Source organism: Maylandia zebra, linkage group LG16, assembly GCF_041146795.1.
Source record: "Maylandia zebra isolate NMK-2024a linkage group LG16, Mzebra_GT3a, whole genome shotgun sequence".
Classification (NCBI taxonomy): Eukaryota; Metazoa; Chordata; class Actinopteri; order Cichliformes; family Cichlidae; genus Maylandia; species Maylandia zebra.
The window spans coordinates 18,058,832-18,084,744 of NC_135182.1; the positions used below are offsets into that span (position 1 = coordinate 18,058,832).

General features: G+C 41.9%; 1 protein-coding gene across 1 annotated transcript; it reads left to right on the forward strand.

Annotated features, from left to right (window-relative positions):
* Positions 1–1,393: 1,393 nt before the first annotated feature.
* LOC101479914 (poliovirus receptor homolog) lies at positions 1,394–25,106 on the forward strand. The gene is made up of 8 exons (XM_012920893.4): positions 1,394–1,640; positions 5,112–5,459; positions 5,576–5,878; positions 7,051–7,144; positions 19,609–19,763; positions 20,270–20,369; positions 21,839–21,908; positions 22,156–25,106. The coding sequence occupies exons 1-8, from the start codon at positions 1,571–1,573 to the stop codon at positions 22,213–22,215; spliced, it is 1,200 nt and encodes a 399-aa protein (XP_012776347.4). The 5' UTR covers positions 1,394–1,570; the 3' UTR covers positions 22,216–25,106.
* The last annotated feature ends 807 nt before the right edge of the window (positions 25,107–25,913 follow it).

The window sequence follows — 25,913 nt, forward strand, 5'->3', positions numbered from 1 at the left end:
TTAAAACTAGAAAAATAAAACCAGTCAGTCTTGTTGGGGGTCGTCGTGTTGCCTCTCCGGTGGAATTGTTGCCACTTTTATATTAACCAAAGCAGGTGAAGTAGATTAACAGTGGTTCATGCTTCCTAACTGGACAGATTGATATGTCTGAAGTTTGGCTGACTTTGTGTTATACACTATTCTTCAGTCCCTTTCTTTTATTTATTTATTTGGTCTGAAACAGTGTATTTTCATCTGAATGAATGATGATGAGTGATGGGAAATGTTTAGTAATATGAATGAACTGAAACGTTTCACATGATCTATTACATGCTATAACATTTAGGGATTTTTTTAAATTTTATTTAATTGTTAAACATCGTGTAGAGGGGAAAGCAGTGCTGGAAACATAGAGAAAGCAAATCTATGACTATGTTGTACTGTAATTTGCATACATTAGTACCCCCCCCCCCTAACTTTTTAAAACAAAACTAAATAAAATGATAGAAAGTCTGTACAATAATATGTAGCGAGTAAAAATGTGCAACCAAAGAGGAATAATTCACAAGCCAAAATCCTGTGATGGGATACAGCTGTCCCTTTTTTTCATAAAAACAAAGTTGTCAGATCTGTGATCCAAAGTAATTAAAACTAAAAGGTTCAGGGATCCCAAACAAAGGGATACTGTTAAAGCAACGTGGAGGGTGGAGGTGGAGGAGCGGGCCACAGTTCAAATGACTAACAGTTTTAAATAAGTCGAAACTTAGATAACATCCACAATGACAATGAAAAGTATGACACACCACCCAAGTGTGTAACGGGTTGAAATTATTGATATAGCCTACAGTGTTTGGTGATTTCTGACTTGAGTCTAGAAGTGATTCTAAATTTTAGCCAGTAACTGACTGAAAATGATTTTCACCCAAATATTAAACACAATTTTTAAAATTGCTCAGTTACTTTAAGACTCTGAAAGTGAGGCGCTTTCTAAAAATGTATTTGGATGCTTCTCGTGGCTTTTTCAAGTGAACTTAAACACTTTTCATCTGGACAGGTGTAATCGAAAAGAAGAAGAACAATCAGTTTATGTTTCTTGTATTCTTGTTTAAATTAAACACTTGTTAACAATGTTAATTTAAGACATACTTAGTGGTGTGTATGAGCATTTTGTAACAGACATAGCCTGTTTTTTGTTCGTCACCAGCTTTATCTTCCTCGCTGACTCTTAATTGAATATTTATGTTGATGCCACTAACAGGCATCATAAAACTTGTGTTTAACAAAACTGTACCGTACTGTACAATCAAAGAGGAATGATCACCAAGGAAAAACTTCTGGGATGCAAAAAAACAAAACAAAGGACCATGTAGTTGCTGACTCCGCCTACGGAGTTGGTGGAGGGACGTTGTTTTTTCTCACACGCCCTCACAGTATTCAACGGATTTGAAACGTCGTCACTTTAGAAACGTGTTTCTAACTTGTTAACTGAACTCAACCCTGTACTGCATGGGTAGCTGCTCGCAGGAAAAAGAAGAGCAAATGGGTGGACTTGTTTGTGTTTTCGGGCGCAGTTATTTCAGGAAAAATTGAAATGTGGTGTTTCTTTTTGGCACCTTGCCTGGTGCTGCTGGCTGTGCTCCTGCTGAGCAGCGGTGCTGACGGTATGTAGAAAGATTTTGTCTTTATTCATGCATGCTTGCACTACAACACAGCTCATATAACTACAGTCATGGATCAAAGGGCAAACGCTAAGAAAGATGGGGTATTTGTAGATACAGATTCATGTGTCAATCTCAGTCGGCGTGTGTGAAACAGAGCTGTGCGCGTGTATTCAGATTTACCTAACGTAACGTAAAAAGAACAGACGTGTGCACCTTAGAACACACACGCTATCAAAGCAGAGTGAAGCTGACCCCCCACCCACTTGAAACGTAAAGGCAAATAGGCGGAGCGGTTAGTGCTACGTTTGTGCAGATTTGTGCAGGTAAAATTAGGTAAAATTAGCGTTTGTGCTGCTACGGTTTCCGAGATATTAAACTTTATTTTATAGGTCATTCAAAGGTCACCATCCCCCCAGACTGCTCCAAAACAAACCAAAATGGTCTACTTTTTTAGTGCTACGTTTGTGCTGATTTGTGCAGGTAAAATTTTCGTTTGTGCTGCTTCTGTTTTAAAGATATTAATGAAAATGTAAAGGTCAAAAGGTCAACCAGCCCCCCCCACATTACCCAAATCCAACAAAAGTGGTATCAAACGTTTGTGCTACGTTTGTGCTGGTTTGTGCTGCAGAAATTTTTGTTTGTGCCGTTATTATTTTAAAGATATTAACAAAAATTTCTAGAGGTCAACCAGCCCCCCCCCCCATATTAATGGAATCAAACAAAATGGATGTCAAACGTTTGTGCTGGTTTGTGCTGCAAAAATGCTTGTTTGTGCTGCTAACATTTTAAAATGTTTAATAAAATAACGTCTTGATGCGTGCTTAATCATCCAGGTAAGTAAATCCCAAAAGGTTGATTCTGTTCATCTGGACATTTTCAGTTGGAGAAACGTTTCGTCACTCATCCAAGTGACTTCTTCAGTCTCAGCTGACTGCAGGTTTCCCCAACCTTATAAACACCCGTGAGTGAAGTTGCCCCCCCTACCTTCTTCAAATTGAACAAAATTGATGTCAAACATTTGTCCTGCAAATTATTTTGTTTGTGCAGGTTATGTTTCCCTAATTTTATAAACAGTACATGTACAGTGAGAGAGAGATGTTACATCTGTCTTCACTTGCATCCCAGTCATAGAAGCGTTGGAGGTCGTTCATAAGAGATTACAGGATCATCCCAACCTCAGCAACAGGACCACTCTCAGCACTGATCAGTTGTGTTTGCTTTTGGAACTGTCTTAATTCCACCTATTTTGCATAAGGGTCAGTACAGGCAGAAATCTAGGTGTGCCATGGGTTCCCACAGGCCCCTGGTCAAAGTCACCAAACCAGTTCGTAAGCAGGTACAGGTGTGGCCAGAAGGGTCCTCAGAGGCACTGCTTTTCCACCACAGGCCGCCACACACGACAACACCACAGACTTTCAGGAATATACAGAAACTGTCACTGCCTACATCCCAAAATGCATCGATGATGTCACAGAGACCAGGACTATCACTGTCTGGGCCAATCAGAAACCATGGCTCACAGGTCAGGTTTAAATGCTCCTAAAGTTGAAAAATGCAAGCCTTCAGAGCCGGGAATTAGGTGAGTCTAAGAACAGCAAGGGCAAACCTGTCACGTGGCATCAGCTACAGCAAAGCTTCAGCGACAGCAGAGATACTTGGAGGCAGTGGCAAGGAATACAAACCATCACAGACTACAAGCCCACTCTACAGACCGTGGTGACACAATCCCCAGACAGTGTGTGGAGATCCCTCCACCATCATTACTGAACCCAAGAAGTCATCTATCTCCTGCTTTAAGGACTACCGTCCTGTCAAACTCACCTCCATCATTATTAAGTTAAGTGCTTTGAATGGTTAGTCATGCATCAAATCAAATTATTGCTTTCCCCCAACCTGGATCCATTTCAGTTCGCATACCGGTCAAAACGCTCAACCGATGATGGAATTTCAACTGCCCCTCACTCAGCCCTCACACATCTGAACACTAGAGACTCATATGTCAGAGTGCTGTTCATAGACTTCAGTTCAGCATTCAACACCATCATTCCCCAGCAACTCATTCACAAACTGGATCTGCTGGGGATCAGCACCTTGCTGTATAACGGGCTGCTAGATTTCTTGACAGGAAGACAGCAGACAGTACGGGTCAACAGCAACACCTCCAGCAAGGGAACTATAAGAGAACAGCACCACCAAGGCTGGAGACGGAGCAATACTGGAAGAGCATATGGGAGAAGGATGCAACCCATAACGGCAATGCTCAGTGGCTAGAGGATCTGAGGGCAGACCACAGCGACCTCCCTGAACAGGGTCCAGTAACCATCACAGTGGCAGATATCCAAGAAAGGGTCTCCAGTATGAAGAGTTGGACAGCACCAGGGCCCGACATGGTTCACGCCTACTGGCTGAAGAAGCTGACTGCACTCCACGAGCGTCTGGCAGCACAAATGAACCAGCTGCTAGTTAACGAGAGACACCCGGAATGGCTAACTGAAGGCCGGACGGTCCTGATCCCCAAGGACCCCAATGTGGAGGGTGAAGGTAATGGTGGTCCCCGTGGTAATCTGAGCACTAGGTGCGGTGACTCCCAAGCTAGGCGAGTGGCTCCAGCAGATCCCGGGAATAACATCGGAGATCTCTGTCCAGAAGAGCGCAGTCCTGGGAACAGCTAAGATACTGCGCAGGACCCTCAAGCTCCCAGGCCTCTGGTAGAGGACCCGAGCTTGAAGGATAAACCGCCCGCAGGGGCGTGCTGGGTGTTTTTATATATATATATATATATATATATTTACACAGACATGTCAGCTCTTTGTTTAAATGTATACAGATGCCCTGCAGGTACTTACAGATCATCCTACTCATTTAGTAACTTCCTAAGCAGAATAGATTATTCCAACATACTCATTGGATTTGAATATCCCTGAGCACATGAGAAATGTGCATTTCCAGACTAGGTGGCAGTAGTTCCTGGAGGTTTCAGTCTCTTGCTGGGTGAAGTTGGTTACAAAGTAGGTGCTGCACCAAAAACTAAGTGTTTACTTTGGTTGAGAGCAGATTGCCACCATTGTCTGTATTTTTCCATGTTTGTCTGTGAATGCTCACTAACTACTAGCTGAGCAATAGTACATCTTGAAAAAGCATGATGCAAACCAAAATTAAAGCCACGGTGTTCAGTCAGTAGCTGGAGCATAAAATATAATACAGCTGACCAATTTTTTTTCCACTACATGATTTTTGATTGTCTCTCCATACAGTGTGAGGTTGAGTCCAGTTTGTCATAAATACCATCAAGTGTTCTTGCAACACATAATGATTAATGTGTTGTGCCTTGCATTAAAAAAAACAAAAACAAAACAGGAGGACAGATACAAGTTAACTTATACTTTAGAGTTTAATCCTCTAAACCTTATTGGGCACTCTATTTTAACTTTTTCAGTTCCCATCATTAATACTTCTTCATTTACTTTACAGCTCTGCAGGTGATTGATGGAAGCGTGACAGTGGTTCAAGGCGATACAGCTATCTTACCTTGCAAACTCAGACTCACTGACTCCACGGAAGACTTGATACAGATTACCTGGCAGAGGAGGACCAGAGAAAAACCCAGTAATGACAATTTTATCACTGTTGGACCAAGTCAAGAAACACGGTTTGTCAATGGACGTGATGATCGATTTAAATATATCGGGAATTTTAATGACAAAAATGGAACTCTCCAGTTAGCCAATGTTGCCCTGAAGGATGAAGGCAGCTACACGTGCATCTTCACCCTGTTTCCCACTGGAAATCAGAAGACTGAAATACCTCTAAAAGTGACTGGTATGGAAGAAAAAACAACTTTGATTTAGAATAATTCTCTTTGCGCTTGTGTTTGAAACAGTTACTTTCACCATGTTGCTCGCATGTTAAGTAATTGTGTGCTGTAACTCTCCTAGTGCCTCCTTTCACAAACATCAAGGACAACCTTCCGACTTTGGGCACTGAAGAGGTTTTATTTGCTACCTGCACGGCTGCTGGATCGAAGCCTCCTGCAGAGGTGAGGTGGCTCACTGGTGCTTTGGGAGACAAAGTGAGGACGACAACAAACTCCATCCAGTATGACAACGGTACGACTACCACAGTCAGCTCATTGTTTGGTGTTCCTACGAGAGAGATTAACGGTCAACAGGTCCAGTGTGTCATCAGCGGTGACTTTCTGACTAAAGAAATAAGTCTGCCCTTCACCATACAGGTCTACTGTGAGTATCAGCTGCTCATGTAGTTTATTATTTGTCTTCTTTTGTGTCACTGTTGATTTAAAATTTTTTAATGATTTGATCAGATTTTTGTTTAAAACTGTTGTGTATGATACAAGATAAGTCAGAATTATTACCTGAATGTCATGTTGTTCTATTTTAAAAAGGCATGTCGCAGACACACCACCCAGTATTACACTCAGCTGTTTAATTACTAAACTGTAGAAAGTCTGCAAAAACATCTTGGATAATTTCTCTATACTGGTTACTCATTGTTATCTAGCCATGCACATATTTAATGATAAAATACTTTAAAAACAAAAGAAAAGCAAAGTCTGATCATTCAGTGCTTATAATATAGATATTTATAACTCTAAATCATTTTTTGTTAGAAAGTAACCCTCACTTACATACTTTCTGCAACAGAAAACATAAAATATTTAAAGTTGTTCTTCTTCTTCAGGATTTTTTTACTTGCCACATCATCTTCGATCTCATGACTTTCCTTTGAGTAAAGGGTCAATTGTCAAAATGTCAAGCAGAAATAGACATTTCAGACAAAATATAAATGAAAACAAATTGCTCTCACAAGGATAATTTGATAATGAGAAAGAGATTTGTTGGGTCAAACCATAAGACAAAAATAGCTGAGGCTATTTTGAAAGAGAAAGCTCATTCAGTAGCTTTGCTTAGTGATGTGGTAATTTGTAGTGTTATGTGTCTGAAAATTCCCTTAAAAGGCAAAACTTGGCATGCATAGTTGAAAGTGACTGTTGGCAAGCTAGTGACCACTTGGAATGTAGGACTGCCAAAGAAGGATAATATCATGGTTTCAACTTTTAAAACAGAGGCTATCCTTGATATTTTTTTAGAATCCTGTGAAGCAGCACAGCGGTATGCATGCTTTTTGTCAGTGCTTTGATATAAATCTTATCAACAACTAAGAGCATGACACGTACACATATCCACAGCCCACTTTGTGTGCATCCACAAACTAGTGTAAATCAGTAGCGGTGTCAGAATGCAACAAGAAAAAAATGTTTCTCTGAATGAAATTGAAAGTAAACAAAAATTCACCAAAGTGTACTTTATGTAACATTATAGGATTTAAACACGTGTGAAATGTTATTTTTTTATTTCAGGATTAAATCTGTTCTTGTTTTCTTTTTTTGCAGTCTCTCCCACAGAAGTGAACATCAGCCTGATTTCAGAGGACACATTTGAGTGCGTGGCAGAAGCCAACCCAAAAGCTAAATATAACTGGAGCAGGTAATTAATTTGCAGAATGGTTTAACCAAAACATTCCAGTACTCTGGGTTTTTTTTTAGTTGATCTTAATTATACTGTATTCAAGATGTGGTTCAAAAAGAATTTAAACTGCACCCTCAGAGTTTGATTTATGTTCTTTGACACAAAAAATAAACCCTGAGACAGAGGTATTGTATTTAAGGCTATATTACATCATGTAGCAGTATTCAGTGAAACATGTTCCAAAGTAAGGCTTTACTGTAATGACATTACATTATCAGTTATACAGTAATATACCATTAGCACTATACTAAATTCAGTAATATAATTAGTTACTAGGCAAGGCAAGGCAAATTTATTTGTATAGCACAATTCAACAACAAGGTGATTCAAAGTGCTTTACAGAGACATTAGAAACAAAAACAAATAAAAAGCATGATTTAAAATTGATTAAAGCAAATAAACTAACTAACTAATTAACAAAGAAACAAACAAACAAAACAGTATATAAAATCAAAACAGATAAAATCAGAACAGTAGATAAAATCAGTAGTTAATGTAAGTTTTGAAATTTAAGCTTAAAAGTGTGGATTTGGTGCTTTATTCAAATGCAGCTGAGAACAGGTGAGTCTTCAACCTGGATTTAAATAAACTGAGTGTTTCAGCTGATCTGAGGCTTTCTGGGAGTTTGTTCCAGATATAAGGAGCATAAAAGCTGAATGCAGCTTCTCCGTGTCTGGTTCTGACTCTGGGAACTGATAAAAGACCGGATCCAGATGACCTGAGGGATCTGGAGGGTTCATACTGGGTCAGGAGGTCACTGATGTATTTTGGTCCTAAACCATTCAGAGCTTTATAGACCAGCATCAGAACTTTAAAGTCTATCCTCTGACGGACAGGCAGCCAGTGTAAAGACCTCAGAGCTGGACTGATGTGGTCCACTTTTTTGGTCTTAGTGAGGACTCGAGCAGCAGAGTTCTGAATGAGCTGTAGTTGTCTGACTGATTTTTTAGGTAGACCTGTAAAGATGCTGTTACAGTAATCCAGCCTACTAAAGATGAATGCATGGACTAGTTTTTCCAGGTCCTGTTGAGACATCAGATCTTTTATCCTTGAAATATTCTTGAGGTGATAGTAAGCTGATTTTGTTATTGTCTTAATGTGTTTTTCTAAGTTTAGGTCTGCATCCATCACTACACCCAAATTTCTCGCCTGGTTTGTGGTTTTTAGATGTATAGATTGAAGTTCTCTGGTGACCTGTAATCGTTTTTCTTTGGCGCCAAAGACTATTACCTCAGTTTTGTTTTTGTTTAGCTGGAGAAAATTGTGGCACAACCAGTCATTAATTTCCTCAATGCATTTACCAAGAGCCTGTACAGGGCCTTGGTCTCCTGGTGACATTGTGATATATATTTGTGTGTCATCCGCATAGCTATGATAGTTTATTTTGTTGTTCTTTATAATCTGTGCCAGTGGGAGCATGTAAATGTTAAACAGAAGGGGTCCCAAGATGGAACCTTGGGGAACTCCACATGTGATACTTGTCTGCTCAGATGTGAAGTTACCTATTGATACAAAGTATTTCCTGTTTTCTAAGTATGTCTTGAACCAGTTTAGTACAGTTCCTGAAAGACCTGTCCAGTTCTCCAGTCGTTTGAGTAATATGTTGTGGTCAACTGTATCAAATGCTGCACTGAGATCCAGTAAAACTAAGACTGACATTTTTCCACTGTCTGTATTCAGACTGACATTTTTCCACTGTCTGTATTCAGACTGACATTTTTCCACTGTCTGTATTCAGACATATGTCATTAAACACTTTGGTCAGAGCGGTTTCAGTGCTGTGGTTCTGTCTAAAACCTGACTGGAAGGAACCTTAGCAGTTATTCTGTTTTAACCCTTTAAGACCTACCATAGAACCAAGTCCGCCAGAGCTTATATTAAATTTTTACATGCTGTGGAGCCATTTTTGGGAGCATTTCAAGTTGCTATACATCAATACAACCATTATAGCCCAAATTTTAATAATATGTCTGCATTAAGTGCATAGTAATTACATAAATTGCAAAAAAGTGCAATAAACTACAAAAAAATTGAAAATCGTTTTTGTTTTTTTAACATATATTTCTAGTTAGAGAAATTTAAGAGGCTTATCCCTCAAAACTGTAAATACAAAAAAGTTGCACAAAATAGTTTCCCACCACAGGAAATTTATTTTGAGTGTCTTCATAGTTTTATTTTTGAAATACACCAATTTTCATATACTGCAGGAAAAACGAAAATAAATATTATAATGCAAATTTGCAGAAAAACAGCATGTGCATCAAAATAAACTATTTCCAGCAGTGCAATATGAGTCCTAAGCATCCCAGAAACGACACAGAAAGTCATAAACTCAAACATAACTTTTAAAAACACAAGTATAGGCTCACACAGCCCCGATCGTAAAAAACTACATTTCCGCAAAATGACGTCACTTCCGGTTTCGGGCAGCTCATGGCGGAGATGCGACAGTTCACGCTGATGGACGTAGGAAGTGTTACAAACAGCTGATCGGATTGGCAAAGCGTGTTTCTGGAATATTATGTTTTTGTTGCTGCAAGTGCTTTTTATGCAGTTTTTGCAAAGCTATATGTGGAAGGAAACCGTGACCTAGGACAAGCTGATGGCATGAGATGTAAGTACAACTCCTCTGGTTTCATATGCAAAAAAAATTATTGCGCTAGCTTACGTGGTTGCAGTGCTACCGGGATTTAAAAATAGTTACGCAAAATGGAGCGTGCCCGCTCCGACCGGCTCTAAAGGGTTAAGAAATAACTGAGCTGTTGAGAAACTGCTTTTTCAATGATCTTACTTAAAAATGGGAGATTTGAGATCGGCCTGTAGTTGTTCATTTGTGTCTTGTCAAGATTGTCCTTTTTCAGTATAGGTTTAATTACAGCAGTTTTTAGTGGTTCTGGAAACACACCTGATAATAAAGAAAAGTTGACGATCTGTAACAGGTCTGACTCTAAAGTCTTTGAGACCTTTTTGAAAAAACTTGTTGGCAGGACATCTAAACAGCAGGAGGAGGAGTTCAGTTGACCTAAGATGTCCTCCAGGTCTTTGCTGTTAATCGGGTGAAACTGTTTCATGGTGTTTAAACAGTTGTTTAAACACCATGAAACAGTTTGTTACAGTTTGTTACTAATATGTTGTTACTTGCATTACAATTATGCTACAAAGGTTCTTGAGATAACTGAATGATGGTGGATAGAAAGGGAAAAACAAACATCAACCTTTACTTCATGAGCACTTTGTTTTACAGAAAATGTCCCCCCGCGCGCGCACGCGCACACACACACACACACGCACGAACACATCCTCCAACCACACACACCCATATTTTGCTCAATTGCGGTTTATTTCACACCTCAAACATTTAGTAAACAATTAAGCAAATACAAGTAATCTGCAGGTAGTAAGAAAATAAACTACTAACTCTTTTACGCTACGTCCGCACCTACACGGGTATTTTTGAAAACGCAGCTGTTTCGTCTTCAGGTTTTACACGCTTACATATAAACACGCAGTTACTGTCCCTCTTTTTAGAAAGGCAGAGGCGTCATGGTATAATTATTTTACATGTAGTTGTTTTTTTCCTGTGTAATAATATTCAACATTGCTATCAATGCATTTTTCAAAAAAAATGCCTCTCTGTGCAAAATGGGTTTAAAAACATAAACAGCTGTGGGATACTGTTTGTCCGTGAATTAGACAGGGGGAACAAATCGTGGCAGGATCAGCCTGATGTTATTTGTATCCCACTGTAACTTTACTGTATAAAGAGCTAACATCACCAAAATGTCAAGAGTAGTTAGTCATTACAACAAGTGTTTGTGAACTAAAAATCAAGAATGTGGGATGTTGTTTGTCTGTTGGGAAACACTGGCCTAGGCCAGCGGTCCCCACCCTTGTCTGACATTATTTTCATGGACTGGCTTTTCAGGTGTCGCGGATAACTACAACAAAATAAAACCAGTACCGGTACCAAAAAAAGAAGATTTTTTCACAACTCACAGGAAAAGACTCAGGGAAACAGAGTTAATGATAAAAACGATAAAAATAAAATAACAAAAACTGCTAATGTGGAGGTACGTAATAACGACAGGAGAGGTCTCAGTGTCTCACTCCAACTTTATTAACTGACTCTCAGAACTTCACATATAGTAAGCGCCAAAATCTCCACACCCACACTTCCCTTCAACTTGGGTGTGAGTGGAGCCACCTGGTGGTCCGCCACACATACCCCCCCTGAACACACAGTCAGGTCTCCATTCAGTCCAGGACCCTGGGTCTAAGCAAACGACCCGAACGACTGAACCTGGGAGGGAGAGAACAGGCAGAGGAAGGTCCATCCTGTGAACGAGGCTGGTGAAGGCGAGCAGGAAAGGCAGGAGGAGGCTCAAACGCCGGTGGTCCGGGGGTAGTCCTGGGGGGAAAACCAGAGTCTGTCAACCCCATCGAAGGAGGGCGGCCACGGCGAGGGGCCTGGGCCGGCACTACAGTACTGTCCGGAAGAACATGTGCAGGTTTAAGTCTGTCAACACACACAGTCTCCCTTCGACCCCCAAAATCCAAAACAAAATGTTTCTGGCCCGGTTCAATAACCCTGAAAGGGCCGTCATACAGCGGCCGCAGCGGTGTCCTGTGGGCATCGTGCCTGACAAAAACAAACTTAGCAGTCTCTAAAGTCTTTGGAACAAAGGTGTCAGGCACGCAATGGTGCACCGGACCAGGAACCCGAAGCGAGTGCAAAAGCGGGTTGAGAGATAGCACCGATGGATCGAAGCAGGGAGGAGGATTTTCGGGCAAGAATTCTCCAGGCACGCGGAGGGGCTGACCAAACACTAGCTCAGCTGGGGAAGCGCCGAGATCCTCCTTAACCGCAGAGCGCAGCCCAAGCAAAACCCACGGGAAGCGGTCAACCCAATTGCCATCCTTTAAGGAGGCGCGAAAAGCAGCCTTCAGCGACCGGTGGAACCGTTCACACATCCCATTAGCCTGCGGGTTGTATGCGGTTGTGCGGTGGACTTTAGCCCCCAGTCCATCAGCCATGGCCGACCAAAGCTCGGAAATGAACTGGGGGCCTCTGTCTGACGTAATGTCTGCGGGTGGGCCGAAACGCGAGACCCAGGTCGACAAAAACGTCTTGGCCACCACTGCTGCGGTAGTGGACGCCAGGGGGACTGCCTCCGACCACCTGGTGGTCCGGTCAACAACAGTCAAAAGGTGCGTAAAACCTTGTGACTGTGGCAAGGGACCCACCAGATCGACATGCACATGATCGAAACGTTTGCCGGGTATGAAGAACGGCTCCAGGGGCGCCTTGGTGTGTTTATGAACCTTCGCGCGATGGCAGGGAATGCACGCCGACGCCCATTCCTTAACAGATTTGCGAAGGCCTGGCCAAACAAATTTAGAGCTGACCAGTTTAACAGAGGCCCGGACCCCTGGATGAGAGAGAGCATGTACAGAGTCAAAAACTTGACGACGCCAGGAAGCGGGAACCACTGGGCGAGGGCGGCCGGTGGAAACGTCACAGACGAGGAGGGGACCACCGTCCTGCACGGGTCTGTCCTCTAGTATGAGGCCCGTCTGGGTGGATTTAAGCGCGAGGATGTCAGGGTCACCGCTCTGATCGGCAGCCATGGCGGAGTAGTCTATGCCGAGAAAGACGGGAGAAACCAGCGCACGGGACAAACAGTCAGCCACATGATTGGATTTACCAGCCACGTGCCAAATGTCCGTGGTAAACTCAGAAATGGCTGCCAACTGGCGCTGCTGGCGTGCACTCCATGGATCGGAAACCTTGGACATGGCAAACGTCAAGGGTTTGTGGCCCACGTATGCGGTAAAGTGACGACCCTCGAGAAAAAACCGGAAATGACGAGACGCCAGGTGGAGCGCCAGTAGCTCCCTGTCAAAAACGCTGTAATTGCGTTCGCTGTCACGTAGCGTACGGCTGAAAAAGGCGAGCGGTTGCCAGACACCTGAGATTCGCTGTTCCAGCACCACATCCATCGCTATGTCCGACGCATCGGTGGTCAACGCAATCGGCGCTGAGGGGGATGGGTGGGCCAGAAGGGCAGCATTAGCTAACGCTGACTTAGCATCAGAAAACGCTTGGATGCTGTCCGGAAACCAGTCAACGGGGTCATTAGCTTTCTTAACTTTTTAACGCCCCATAAAGGGGCTTCAGCAGATGTGCCGCTCTGGGGAGAAAACGGTTGTAAAAATTCACCATCCCCAAAAATTCCTGCAGTGCCTTAACATTCGTGGGACGCGGAAATTCCGAAACAGCTCGGACTTTGTCAGGCAACGGAACCGCGCCCTCGGCGGAAACACAGTGCCCAAGGAAATCGAGAACGGGAAACCCAAACTGGCATTTAGATGGATTAATAATCAGTCCATGCTCCGCCAAACGCTGAAAAACCTGACGCAGATGGAACATGTGCTGCTCCTTCGAGCTGCTGGCCACCAGTATATCATCAAGATATACAAAAACAAAGGGCAGCCCGCGCAAGACCGAGTCCATCAACCGCTGGAAGGTTTGGGCGGCACCTTTCAGGCCAAACGGCATGCGCAGAAACTCGAAAAGGCCGAAAGGTGTAATTACGGCGATTTTGGGGACATCCTCCGCGCGCACAGGAACCTGGTGATATCCCCGTACCAAATCGATCTTCGAAAAAACCGAGGTCCCCGCAAGATGGGCGGAAAAATCTTGGATGTGGGGAATGGGATAACGATCGTTCTCTGTGACATTATTAAGACGGCGGAAATCCCCACAAGGTCGCCACCGACCATCAGATTTAGGCACCATGTGTAATGGAGAAGCCCAGGCACTGTTCGAACGCTGCACGATGCCCAGACGCTCCATGGTGGCAAATTCTTCCCGAGCGACAGCCAGTTTGGCCGGGTCGAAGCGGCGAGCGCGCGAACACCGGGGGCCCTACTGTAGTTATGTAATGCTCCACCCCATGCTTCGTCACCGTGCTCGAGAAAGTGGGGACAGTGAGTGAGGGAAACTCAGAAAGCAAACACTGAAAAACGTCACTCGAATCTACTGAGTTAGCATGCACCACGGGCTGAGCACCCCGAGTCAAACAGGGTAATGAGGAAAATGACACAGCATCAATTAAACGTCTGTTAGCAACATCAACCAGCAGCCCGTGAGCACCTATTATAGGCACAGAGCTAGCAGCAACAACAAAGTTCCACTGAAAGTCACGGTCGTGAAAGCAAACAGTCACCAACCTTTCACCGAAGGTTTTGATGGGAGAGCCATTAGCCGCTGTTAGCAATGGCCCGCAACCCTCAGCTAGCCTGTCCGAGCCAGCCGGGGGAAGAAGGCTCTTCTGTGAGCCGGAGTCCACCAGGAAACGCCTCCCCGAGCGTGAGTCCTCTAAGAAAAGCAGCCTTTCCTTGTTGCCAGCGGTCGCGGCTGCTACAGAGCGCTGACATGCCCGTTTCCCTGGGTCTGGAAACTGCAAGGCGGGAGACAGCGCCGTGCCTTCGCTCCAAAACGCTGGTGATAAAAACAAAGCCCCTTTCCGCGGTGCCGCCATGCAGCGATTCCGGCCACCGTGGACGAGTCGGAGGGCCCCTGGAGCATCGGTGAGGGGGCGGGGGAAAACGCTGGTGAGTCCTGAACAACCGCCTGGACGCCGAAAGTCCTGGTAGCCAGGAGGATGCGATCCGCCTCTTCCGCAAGGGAGCGGTAATCCTTCGTGGCCAATAGCGGGGAGTTGGCAAGGCCAGCGCGCACTGGAGCCGGCAGCTGTCGAAGAAAGAGGTGGGTGAAGAGAAATCCTCCGTCATCCGCGCCCAGCAAGGACAGCATGCTCTCCATGAGCTCGAGAGCGGTGCCGTCGCCCAGGCCCGCGATGGAAAGGAGTTTCTCGGCCCGCTCAGCATCAGAGAGGGAGTAACGCCGCAGCAGCAGCGCCTTGAGGGCGGCGTACTTGCCCTGGGCTGGGGGATCCCGGAGGAGAGTCATCACGCGGCGGGTTGACAGCGGGTCAAGTGAGGCCACCACATGGTGGTATTTAGTGTCGTCAGCTGAAACTCCACGAAGAGCAAACTGAGCTTCTACGTGCACGAACCATGAAGGAGGATCGTGAAGCCAAAAATCTGGCAATTTAAGCGCCACAGCAAACGCAGCCATCGGCGGAGGTGAAGGTCCGGCGGCCGCTGATGCTTCCAGGCCAGAGCTGGCTTCGTCATCGAGCCTTAGCATGTTCGCTACAGGGGTCACCAATGTGGAGGTACGTAATAACGACAGGAGAGGTCTCAGTGTCTCACTCCAACTTTATTAACTGACTCTCAGAACTTCACATATAGTAAGCGCCAAAATCTCCACACCCACACTTCCCTTCAACTTGGGTGTGAGTGGAGCCACCTGGTGGTCCGCCACACTAAAAACCCTCAAAACCGTAAATTTTACACCCGAGCCTCAACTCTTGCGGCCTGGTACTAAACGACTGATGGACCGGTACTAGTCCGTGACCCGGGAGTTGTGGACAGCTGGCCTAGACTAGAGCACATAGACAGCCTTACTTTGGAACACATACTCAGCTCGTAAGCAGTCTTGGCCAAGTCCAACACTCACTCGGAACGGATTTGACTTAGTACTAGCAAAATGGACAGGCTCTTACTACAGTTGTACAAGGACCAAATAACAATAGGAGCGTAATGATAGACCATAAATATCAAATTCCTGGATTACCATTCACAGGATCACCGCCCTGAACCTCCACCCGCCATTGAAGAGGTGTTTCAAGTCCCCAACGGCATCCAAAGACAGCATCCTCAGCCACCGCCCAATACAGACTCCACCCAATATCTATGGTGCCTCCATGGGTGGTGAGCACTTAGGAGGGGAAGGCCAATGTTCTCCGTGGTATTAGGATATGTTGCAGTTCAAATTTGCCATAAAAGGATATCTTCCTTTATAAAGTATTTATTTTACTGAAATTGCCAAGTCTTATTGCATTGATCCACATGCACAAAATAAACTTGTTAACATAATGTTTGACTTTAACGTTTTAGCTCAATGTAGCTCAATTATTTCGAATTAGGACTAATCTCACTTTAACCATTTTTTACTGTGCAATTAAAAAAAGTAACCTTGGCAGAACCCCTCTCATGCACTTTAAGATTTCTGAAAGTTAGCAAGTAAAGTTTCAAACTTTTCTTCTCCAATTAATTGAAAAAACACTGACATCACAAAAAAAAACCCAAGCAAAATAAAGTGTATCAATAAAGATGATAGATTACAATTAATATATAAAAATATATATAAAAACATGTTTAAAAAATACTAACATAGGTTTAGATCGAAATTCTAAACTTTTCAATCTAAAGAGAAACATTTCAAACAGAGAGCTCAAGGGTGAAATTGCTACTTTGAATCTGAAAGAAAACTAAGAAAATAAAATACACTTAATGGTGACAACTTAATGAGAACGCAAAAGCTTTTAAAAGGGAAAGGCGTCAGCGTGTGATCATGACCTTCCTGTTCAAAGGGTTTGTGTGAGTATGTTCGAGGTCATGAGGTGCACTCCCTGTGGCTTTGTCATCAGGAAAGTTGGTATGTGACTGTGGAAACAACTCCCTATATGTTGGGTTTCTGAGCTCTGACTCTCCCTTCAGGTAAAACAAGACACAAAGGTTAATTCACTTTTTTACTGACAACAGACAAAGACAACTTCACCTGGCAAGGTGGAGTTTATTGACTGTTACTCAACAATCCAGCCTTGATTGAAGCGCATCCACTCAGTTCATTTGTAAGCCCATGATGAGGATGATTAGCATCAGGTGCCAGGTGAGTGTGATCACCTGGCAGATATGGCTTCACCTGGCTTCAGGGAGGGAAAACTCTCCAGGCCCGGTGTTGCACGAAGGCATGAACACCGCCATACGCATACAGAAGAAAATGAGGGATCGGGACAACTGCATATACTATTTTCTCATTGCTTGACCAGAGACACACGAGTAGAAAGTAGTTTCATCTCTCTTTTCTGTATCCGTGCTGGGATGAAGGCTGTTATATTGATTCTTTTGCAATGGTTTTATTCAGTAACTCTCAAACAATCAGTTTGGTTTTGAGGCTCTTGTTTATTTCTTCACAACAACCTCATATTTTATTACATAAAGACTTGGTGTTTCTATTCTGGGTTTAATATAAATGGAACGTGATTGATAATGATTTGATGTGTTGCTGACGTCTGTGAATTTGAGATCTGAAGATTTAATTTTAGATTCATATAACATTGGTGATACTGCTTAATGCTTTCATGTTAGAACGGTTGATGCATTCCTTTTATGTGTGTGCGGGAATGCAGAGATATTGCCCATATACCATTAAGGTTGGATCGACTTAACTATTGTCATTTTATACACATACCAAATGTGAGCAGGGCAGTATGTGGGAGTTTGTTTATCTTTGTAACCTTTGTACCTCTGCATCATGCTGGTTTTAGTTATTGTTTAAAAATGGTCAATGATCAACCTGAGTGTAGGAACTCTTTATCAATCTGTGGTATGCAACTTAACAAAAGTTAAGCCACTGCTATGCTGTCTTATTCTGCAGAAACCATATTCACAGTCAAAGCGTTGTATGCTTTATATGGCGTGTAACATCTGGTCTGATAACCCTTTGCTTATTAATGCAGTCCTCCCAAGGGTGGCTATCTCCAACACTACAGGGCATTATAATTATTATATAAATTATACCAAATCAAAACTACTCTGCAACCTACCTCCTGCAGAAAGAAATACTCCTGTCTGCTTGTTTGTTTTGAGGGACAACATTTTTGGTTGATATCATTAACTCGTCAGAGCAGCTGAATCCCATTTTTTCCCTCTAAGATAACTACAAAAACTGTCCATCAAAAGCAAGATACAAAACTTTGTGGCAGAATTGCACTTGAAAACTAAATATTGCCAGTAAATACACAAGTAGGTCCATTTCAGTATAAGAAAATTATGTGTAAAAGAAAGGCCAGTTCAAACTTGTTTGAAAGCATCTGGAAGTATTGCAGCTCTGTTGTTTTGGCTGTCCAGGAGCTCTGGGGAAGTATGTAGGCTGATTCAGCTCAGCAGATAGAAACCAATTCTCAAATCAGAGCCAGTAGGCCTTGTGTTGGCCAATAATCTGGATAACATATTCAGAAAGCAAATGATTTATTGGACTGTTTTACAGGTTTAAAAAGAGTTGGCACGCATTAAGCAATCATCTTTTCAGGTAGATACAAGTACAGACTTGCCTGTTTGTTCTCATTTACAGGATGTGTGCACAGTTCATATTGAAAGTTGATATCATCCTTGTTGATCTTTGTTGGCCTTCAGACAACAATTCTGACGTCTAAAGAACCGATCGGGACAGGCAAAAAAAAAAAGGATCAGCCTGATATTATTTGTGTCCCATTGTAACTTTACTGTATAAAGAGCTAACAACTAAAAATCAAGAATGTGGGATACTGTTTGTCTGTGATTTGGACAGCTCAGCACGTGCTCCCGACACAGGGGAAATAAATTTTGCCAGGTACACCTACCTTGGCACCACTGTTGTGCAGGTGAAGCCAAAGGCCAAGATATGATTCATTGTATTTTCGAGTCTTTGGCAGTCAATTACAGCATTGAAAGTTAGGACATACTTGGATGATATAAAATAAAATAGTTTCACCCTCTAAACTCCATCTTAAGATTATTTTGAAGTGATTGCTAGTAACAAATGTTATGTTTATAAATAGACAAAGGAATAACAGATAACTTGAATATTTTTCTTATACTAAAGCTGTTTTATTTTCGTTTTTTATTTCATTATGAGGAAAGTCCTATCCATTAAACTGCACTGGTGTCACTCAGTAGTCTTTCTTGGGCTCTCTGTCTATAGTTTACTGCTGATGATCCATTAGATGTGAGGAATTCCTGGTGAATGCCGTGTTTGTGTTAGTCTTGCTTTATGTTTATTGCTCTAAAGCTACACTAAGGGATTAAGACTAGTTCTTTCTGTTAGAGTTATTGAGCGCTATGTGGACCCTGTGGAGAAACAGAAGTTTTATTTTCTGGTATCCAAACCTGCTTTTGTTTAGATGTGACCTATTGAATTGTCCAATCAATGCACTACATAAGGCAATAAAAACTAATTCAAAAGGGAAAAATTGCTTTAAATTTGATTCTTTTAACTTATAAAATGGTGAACAAGATGGTACACAGTACAAAACATTACTAAAACTAAAATTTTCTGCCCAAGAAAGAAATGATGTAACATGTAAGGTTAGCTTTACTTTTGCATTCATAAAATGAAACAATACAGTATCTTGGGGTGAGCAATGAAAGACAAATGGCTAATAATTGAAATTAACGTGAGTTTTGACGCAACTCACAGTTTTCTGCCCTCTCTGTACATCTCACATTAAAGTTTGTTCATGTTTTTCCAGATCTGGCCAGCCTTTGCTGGAGTCTGCTGTCAAAGTAGAGGGTGCGAAGCTACAACTGCTGAGTCTGACCTCTGGTCTAAACGGCCTCTATCGATGTGAAGCATCTAATCCACATGGAAGTAAACACAGTCAGCTCTATGTGCATGTGGCATCAGGTGAGGTCAGCTTGAATTTAGCTATGCAGTTTGTTCGAATCTTTCTGGATTTGTTTCTGACTTTTGGATTTGAACTGATGTTTTGCCATTTTGATTTTATTCTGTTTCCTGGTGCTACTCCTCCACAAGTTTATATAAATACATACTTGAACATCTAAAATTTGAGTAAAACCTCTCCTTATGGAGCTTCAATGATTTTCCAGCCATGCCCAAAAAACATGTTAGAATGCCTTTGTAAACATCTAATTTAGCTTAAACTACAACCTGCATTCAAAAGAAATATCATTCAAGTCACCACTGAAGCGTAGACCACCATATCAAGTTTGTTTCGTGTTTCTTTGATTTACTTTTGCGTAACAAATCTTGTCAGTACAAGTTTTTAATGTGTTCAGTGGAGGTGTTGCATGGTGTTTGAATACCAGCTGAGCCATCTAAATGTGAAAATATATAACTGAATTGCAGGAAACTGGGAACTCATTATATTCTTCCTTTTTGTTTCCCTGCAGGAACTTGCTCTACTGCTTGGACTTTATTTGGCCTTTTGGTTTCCTTCAATGTCATTGGAGCTGCAGTATGGGGCTTATCTAAATCTGGATATTTTAAAAAGTATGTAGAACAATGACTCCACAGATACTTAATATGTAGCATAATATCGAGTACTTCTCATGTGAAACCATAGTCGCATGATGTACAAATAGGTCCACACATTTGTACATAAAAAAAACAACAACAAAAACTAGTGTCGTTGCAGTGCAGACTCTGAGGTTGGACAGCAATATTTGTTCCTTTATATACAATTCTCAGTTGTCTTATTATATTTTGAAGATCTCAAATATAATTCAGCATTTCCCTCTAAAACTGTTGCAGAAGAGTGTGGGCTGCACTATAAATTAAACAGGTAAAAAGTCTGGAGAGGATTCCAAGTGTTACATTTGCACCCTGGAAGCTTTTTCTGTGAACTTCCAACATGTATGTGTCAGTCTCAGTGCAAGATAACAGAATGGAGTCTAAGGAGCTTGGAAAGAAAAGCGTCTGGACTTCTTTAAGTTGATTGAAGACGTTTCATTTCTCATCCGAGAAGCTTCTTCAGTTCTAAGAGTCAAATGGTGGAGAGTCCCAGATTTAAACCCAGTGGGAGTTTCCATACAGGAAGAAACCTCCAGCAGAACTAAGCTCAGAGTGGGGCGGTCGTCTACCGCGACTGATTGGGGAGAGAAATTGAAGGACTTGACAATACTTGTAAACTTGTTGTATATTCACCTGAATACAGCAAATTCAGTCAGTGCCTCACAGTGAGGACAAAATAAATGCATAAAGATCAACAATAAAAATGTCATAGTGCTGGGTCATATACCCAGCGTTTTGTGTTTAGTATGATTACTGTCTTCTGTTCTAGTTGATTCTGATTTTGGTATCCTGTGTCCTCCCCTTGTGCCCTGTTTGTGTCCCGGAGTTTGTGTTTGTGATTGTCCTGTTTTATTTTGAAGGTCTGTGTCTGGTGTCACTGTGTTCAGCTTGTATCCTCCGGTCATCTTGTGTATTAGGATCAGCTGTGCTTCCCACCTGTGTGTCATTACCTGGTCTCAGTGTGTGTGTGTGTGTGTGTGTGTGTGTGTGTGTGTGTGTGTGTGTGTGTGTGTGTATGTGTGTGTGTATTGTGGGTGTCGGTCTGTGCTCGTTGTTGGCTCGTCTGTGCTTCATGGTGTTCTTTTCTTTAGTCTGCTTCTCTCTGCCCCTCACCCTGTCTCGTATGATCTCAGGTTTGCTATTTAGTTTTCCCAGTTTGTTCAGTAGCTTCTCTCTTCTTACTTCCTGCTTTTGTCACTCTGCCACTTGTAAATAAACTCTCACTCATATCATCAGTCATTGCCTGCATTTTGGGTCCTTTTCCTCCAACACTACACGGCCTGGCAGCCGTGACAAAATATCTGAAAACAGAAAAGAATCACAAAAGGAGGAAAAGAGAATTAAAAACTAAGATGTGGTGGGATACAGAGACAAAGTTGTTATTGCTCCTAAAAGTTCCTAACCTAACCGTAAAATGCGAACGCTATGTCTTTTGTATTTTTTCACAGGCGGTATCATCTAGTTTCAAAAGATTCTAAAAATGGGACTAATAGCCAAAGAGAAATACTCCAGGAAAAGGTAAAAGTCTTTTTGTTTCCCACAATTTTAAACATCACCCTAAATATATGTGTGCATAATTTAAGGTATCACTGGAGATAGAGTTTAATTATGTACAATTAATTTTATTAAATTTTCTTCTTAAAATATCTGAGCCCCTTAGCAGTAAAATTATTATTGTGTTTTGAATATTCTAGGAGGAAAGTTTAAATAGTCCTTGTAAAATCTTGCATATTCAGTCATAACTAAAATGCCGCTTTATACAAAGGATCTGAATTGTCTCTCTCGGGGATCTCAGCTGACAGCTGTGGAAAGCAGAAATGGATAATACAGCACCTGTACTGAGGGCTCCACCAACGTGTCATTGCAGACTGAGGAATAAACAGATAAGGACCAGGTTAAAGTACTTGGTATCATTTACATTCCTCCCCCATTGACATCTCTCCATTTATGAATGTTAGGACCTCATGACATCCTCACTGAGTCTGATTTGACAGTTTCATCAACATGGGCAGTAGTAGTCCACCGAGTAGTTGACTGATATCATTTTGTAGCGCTGTGGCAATGCTCCTACCTCTGCTGCTGGGTCAATACTCTTGTATATTATTGTTCAGCATTCATGTAATACACTGTGCTGGGAAATGCAGAGCAAACGTTTTTGCAACAGCATGTATGAATATGCTGTCCTGGAGCAGCTGAACTATGTCTGGAGCCTGAATAGACTTCAGGTAGGGCTGCTCAATTAATCGAATTTTAATCACGATTACGATCTGGGCTTTCAACGATCATTAAAAATGACTGAGCTGATTATTAGCCCCTCCCTTGTGCTTTACTCTCGCGCTGCTCCGTGTGGCAAATCGAGCGCACCTCTCTGCATTTCAAACACACGTCACAACAATTAAGAGGACCCGAGGGAAGCTCGGAAAGCTAAGCAGAAGTTATTTGGAGAGGAGAGTGACTGCCGTTGGTTGAAAAGAGAGGTAAAAAAAAAAACTTCAGTGGTGTGGAAACATTATGGGTTCGCGGAGTCAGACGTGGATCAAGTAGACACAGTGTGTAAACTTTGCTACGGTGTCGTAGCTGCACCACGGAGCAACACTGCAAAGTTCACTAAACATAGATGCTTACATTTTTCATTTATTTCTTATATTGCAAACATTTGCACTGATATCAGTATTTGCACACTATTTTATATTATTTTTTAAAGTCATTATTCAATACATTGTTATTGTTAACCCTTTAAAGCCGGTCAGAGCGGCACGCTCCAGTTTGTGTAACTATTTTTAAATCCCTGTAGAACCTGAACCGTGTAAGCTAGCGCAATAATTTTTTTTGCATATGAAACCAGAGGAGTTGTACTTACAGCTCATGCCATCAGCTTGTCCTAGGTCACGGTTTCCTTCCACATATAGCTTTGCAAAAATTGCATAAAAAGCGCTTACAGGAACAAAAACATAATATTCCAGAAACATGCTTTGCCGATCCGATCAGCTGTTTGTAACACTTCCCACATTGAAACAGACGTCAGCGCGAACTATCGCATGTCCGCCATTTTCGTGGAAAATGTAGTTTTTTTACTTGTAAGCCTTAAAAGCCTATACTGGTGTTTTTATAAGTCATGTTTGACTTTTCTGAATAGTTTCTGGGATGCTTAGAACTCGAATTGCACTGCTGGAAATAGTTTATTTTGATGCACATGCTGTTTTCTTTGCAAATTTGCATCATAGGATTGTTTTCGTTTTTCCTGCAGTATATAAAAATTGCTGTATCTCCAAAATAAAACTATGAAGACACTCAAAATAAATTTCCTGTTGTTGTAAACTATTTTTTGCAACTTTTTTGTATTTAAAGTTTTGAGGGATAAAACTCTTAAATTTCTCCAAGTAGAAATATATGTATAAAAAAACAAAAACGATTTTCAATTTTTTTGTAGTTTATTGCACTTTTTTTGCAATTAATGTAATTACTATGGACTTAATGCATGCATATTATTAAAATATGGGCTATAACAGTTGTATTGATGTATAGCAACTTGAAATGCTCCCAAAAATGGCACTACAACATGTAAAAAAATATATATATAAGCTCTGGCAGACTTGGTTCTATGGTAGGTCTTAAAGGGTTAAATAAATATCGTCAAATAATCGAGATCTCAATTTCAGTGAAAATAATCGTGATTATCATTTTTGCCATAATCGAGCAGCCCTAACGTCAGGTACCATCTCATGCTACCAGTCATGGATACTAGCAAAACTACAGACAACTCAGTCAGGATGGATGAGAGAGTAAAGTAAATAAAAAGTGAAATGAATGACCAGAAATGGATGTGGACAGATGGATATTTTTCAGTTTATTCAACTGAATTCCATCTTGCAAAGTTTTGGTTGTTAATGACTGCTTGGTTTTAAAATGCAGCAACCAGCAAAGCTTCTCCTGTGTGTCATATAGTTTGGACTAACTGTTGTTGTTGTTTCTTGTTTTGTTTTCAGTGGAGGGGGGTGGGTGTTCATGTTTGTGGCAACTTTTTTTTAAAGCCTTAAATCATTTAAGTGTGCTGTTTGCTTTGTTTTAAATTAACCAGCTTTAAGTTACTGTTTACATTTACATTTTGTTTCTTTCCTGAAATTTCAACACTGCATTTTGTTTGTTTTGTAATTATATTTATGAAGTGTTACATTGTTGATGTTTTTACTCCTTTTAAGAAATTTTTTAATTGTAATCGCATAAATATTATAAGGACTTCCTCAGTTCCTCAGTACTAGGGATGGGTATCGTTTAGGTTTTATCCGATACCGGTGCCAAACCAGTACTTTTGAAACGGTGCCGGTGCTTAAACGGTGCTCAAACTGGTGCTTAAAGAATGGAGAACACAAAATTGGTCCAAAAACCTCTCGTGTTCAGCTGTTTTATTTGTAAAAAGATAACAATGTGTCATGGTCCTGGGTCGGTGACCCAGCGCTTTTAGTTTGTTATCATTTTCTAGATGATGATTGTTTAAGTTCTGTGTTATTTTCGATCTGCCTCTGAGTCTGCGTCTGTATCTGTCTGTCTATGGTGTCTCCCCATCTGTTTGTGAATCTGTCTGTTTAGTTCAATGTCTTGTCTGGTTCCATGTATCTGAGTTTCCTGTTTTATTGTGAAGGTCCGTGTCATATGTGAGTGTGATCAGTTTACGTTTCCCCTGTCCCGTCAGCCCAGATTTCTCCCAGCTGTGTTGCCCTCCTGATTACTGGTGTGTGTATTTAAGCCCTGTGTGTTCTCCTGCCTGTTGCCGGTTCGTCTGTGTTCCTCCGTGTCAGTCTGTGTAACTCTGTGTCAGTCTGTTACCCTGTGTTCCACGGTGTCCTGTTCCTCGTCTGCGTCTCTCTGCTATTCATCATCTGTTGTCATATGCTCCCAGGTCTGTTATTTTAGTTCTCCCAGTTTAGGTGTCTTTAGTTGTTTGTTATGCCCCACTGTTTGTTTGCCACTACACCTCTGTAAATAAAACCACCGGTATCTCATCCACTGCCTGCATCTTGGGTCCTCCTTCTATATCCACACGGCTCGCCTCGGCAGCCGTGACACAATGTTAGCCTTTTCTGCAGCTATGGGGCATATATGGTATCATTCTTGGCTGGAAGCAGTGCTTAAACAATGGAAAAAACACAGACTTTGTCCAAAAACCTCTCATGTTTAACTGTTTTCCACTTTTTCTTTGGTCATTTTAGCCTTTTTGGGGAGAAGGGAGTATCTGCCATCAAACAAGAAGACAGACACATGTAGCTATGATGATGTTTGCTAGTTCACCTTACATGCATTAATTTAATAATGTGGTTAGCCTACTCAACGTAAATTACACACGAAAAACATTAAGCTACTCACGCAGAGAAGAACGGCTGCTGCCATCATCATCCGTCATCATTTCTGCTACACTGGCAGGGCTAGAGGCCAGGACTCTCCTCTTCGGGTTTTTGGGGGATGTTGCTAACTCCGGGTCCGATAACAGGCACCACACCTGCAGTAGATGTGCACAGTGTGAGGTCC